This window comes from Aplysia californica, unplaced genomic scaffold (assembly GCF_000002075.1).
Source record: "Aplysia californica isolate F4 #8 unplaced genomic scaffold, AplCal3.0 scaffold00998, whole genome shotgun sequence".
Taxonomy (NCBI): Eukaryota; Metazoa; Mollusca; class Gastropoda; order Aplysiida; family Aplysiidae; genus Aplysia; species Aplysia californica.
Genome location: NW_004798268.1, coordinates 133,144 through 136,014, shown reverse-complemented (window position 1 = coordinate 136,014; position 2,871 = coordinate 133,144). Strand labels below are relative to the sequence as shown.

Here is a 2,871-nt window from a genome sequence, read left to right as displayed (position 1 = left end):
ACAAACGCACACATCCGCCGCACCCCCCACCGCCCGGTCTCGCCTCCTTCTCTTCCTCCTCCCTCTCCTCCTCTCACCACCACCAGCCGCGGGTGTAGAGAGAGACAGAGAGAGGGAGGGAGAGAGACGAAGAGAGAGAGAGAGAGAGAGAGAGAGAGCGCCACAGCGACGTGCGACTGACGGTCGAGAGGACACACACACACACACACCGCTGTCGTGGGGTCGTGCTCACCGACTCACAGACTCACAACATTATCCAAGGATCATGGTGATGATGACACGACAGTTGCAACTCCTACAACTCTGCCTCCCCATTGCTTTTCTCCAATAACTACCGAATACGAACAACCAACCTACCCACACTCTGAAGTGTATTTATCACGTTTGCTGCTCTATTTGGATCTAAGATTGGCATAAAAAACGGTGCTCTTCATAATTCCTTAGCTGGATAAAATAAAAAAAAGTGACATGAAGAAGATCGTGATTGTTGCTGTGTCTTTTTCCTTCGCTGTGATTTGAAGATTTCCCCTCACTCATCCCTCGCGCGCGTGTCTCGGACCAGTGAATGTGCTCGTGACGACGAAGAAAATTCTGGGATTATTTCCTCTGTGTGTGCGTGCTTTCTCGGAATTGCTAGATAACGTGTCACGGTCAGGGTGATCCGATCTCGGTTGTCTCTCTCGATTTGTGATTTCTGTAAAGGATCTTTTCCCTGGTATTTATACCCCCACGTTCTTGTAATCAAAACAATGCGGTTTTGACATGTTTTCTTGAAATATTTTTTTTTGCCGCGAAGATGTGACCGAAAATATGCGGCCAAAACTGGTATTTTCATCTCATTCATCACTGTGTTAACGCCCTCTCAGAATCGGATTTTAAGTTAGTCGCAAGGATAAAGAATACGAACGGGTGCTGGTCGACTATTTAAATCCAGCCTGTGCCTGGATCTAGATCTAGATTTAATACTCATCATTCATGCACTGTAATTTCTACAAAATATAAAGAATTGAATCTCCCTCACAAAGACATGCCGTGTACGGTTAGTGTGATTCGTGGATGTAGACAATAAATGTTAGATATATAGCTTTTGTGTTGTTGTATGTTTACCTTAAGTAAATAACAAATTCGAGGGAAAGTTCAATTGTCTACACACGAGTGCTCTTTTACCGAAGAATCGTTTGTTTTTAACCTCACCTCAACCGTGTGGATGATTTCTCAGCACAGAAACCACCCGGCTTTGTTTCTGGGTGGCTAGCCGTTAAATCTATCTCTTCCCTCCTCCACCCCACTCCTCTTGTGGTGCAGATCTACGTCAGTGGATTAAAGTGTACGTGAGTGCAGAAGCGGCTACAGTACGTCAGTCACCATGGTGTACCCACATGAGTGGCTGCTCCAGTCGGCCAGTGTCTTTTGGATATTTACTTTGCTGCTCAGCGAGTCACACAGCAAGCAGTCGCAAATATGTAAGTAAATTCCTAGTTTGTCAAGGACATTAGAAGTGTATAAATTATGACGTGGTCTGTTGTCATCCTTGTCTTATTTATACTCCATCTAGATCTATATCCATGATAATCTCATTTCCATCTTTTAGGTTCATCTGTCTCGTAGGTTTTAATTTAATGTAGATCTATATCTACCTGTTAGAGTGAATTCTCTGTTTATCGCTTATTCACAGTCTGTCTGCCTGCCTACCTGTCTGTCTGTCTGCCTGTCTGCTTGCCTGCTTGCCTGTCTGTCTGGCTATCGGTCTGCTTTTGGGCGCTCGTATAATTATAATATGTTTGCATGTGTGCGCGAGGGCGCGTGTGTTATAGATCTAGAATCTAGTTAGTGTTTTATGGGATTTGGGGACTATAAAATAGTGGATGCAATCTCCGTTGTTACCTGATCTGGTGCTGTTCTCCCCAGCCTTCTTTGTTTCCCTCTCCGTTATATTATCCTCTGATCTCTTTGTTCCTCAGTCTGTTTATCTGCATGTCTGTGTATCGGTCTGCCTGCCTGCCTGCCTGCCTACCTGTCTGTCTGTCTGGTTTTTTTCTCTGTCTGTCTGTCTGTCTGTCTGTCTGTCTGTCTGTCTGTCTGTCTGTCTGTCTAGTAGGCTCTGAGTGCAGGATTAAAAAGAAAATACCCGAAAAGAAAACTGAAAGTCCAAGCTTGAACTAAAATCCCGAGTTACGAATTGAAAGACGATTAGCAGATAATTTACGGTAAATTGTAAAGCGAAACAAACATACTACATAATGATATATTTTCTGTTGTAGGTTGTACGAGGGGTAAGTGTGTTCATTGCGATTCCTTAAGTGTCAGCTGATAGATATAGGTACAGATTGATGGCTTGATTGATAACGTGGTTGATAGCGCGAGTCCCACAGAGAAAGGGATGGTAGATGAAGAGATAACGGGCTGAGAAATAAGTTATAAAAGTGAAGACGGGGATTAGAGTTTGTGGGGGTTATGTGCCAGGGAAGATAGTACTTGAGACTTGAGGGGCATGAAGTAAGAGAAAATGAGAGAGATACGAAGAGGTCGAAAGAGAGAGAGAGAGAGAGAGAGAGAGAGAGAGAGAGAGAGAGAGAGAGAGAGAGAAAAACAGACAGACAGACAGACAGACCAACAGAGAGGGGGGAGGGGGTGATTCATCCACCTTCATTTAGTCGACATTCAATGTTTGTTTTTTGAATAAAAGAACCTACACTCTGTCATTCCTCTTTCAAATTACTCATACCATTGTTAATTTGAGGTGACCGAAAATGCTTTTTTTTTCTCATCCTTCCATCCATCCACATATCTGTCCATCCATCCATCCATCCATCCATCCATCCATCCATCTACCTATCTATCTATCTATCTGTCTATCTATCTATCTATCTA

The 2,871-nt window shown here is 43.6% G+C and overlaps 1 protein-coding gene across 1 annotated transcript in view; it reads left to right on the top strand.

Moving 5' to 3' along the window:
• Positions 1-59: 59 nt before the first annotated feature.
• Positions 60-2,871, top strand: part of LOC106013558 (cubilin) — a gene marked incomplete at its 3' end in the record, with an annotated part of 65,546 nt that continues 62,734 nt past the window's right edge. The window contains 1 exon segment of the mRNA XM_013089612.2: positions 60-1,463. Coding sequence (XP_012945066.1) covers positions 1,367-1,463 — 97 coding nt within the window.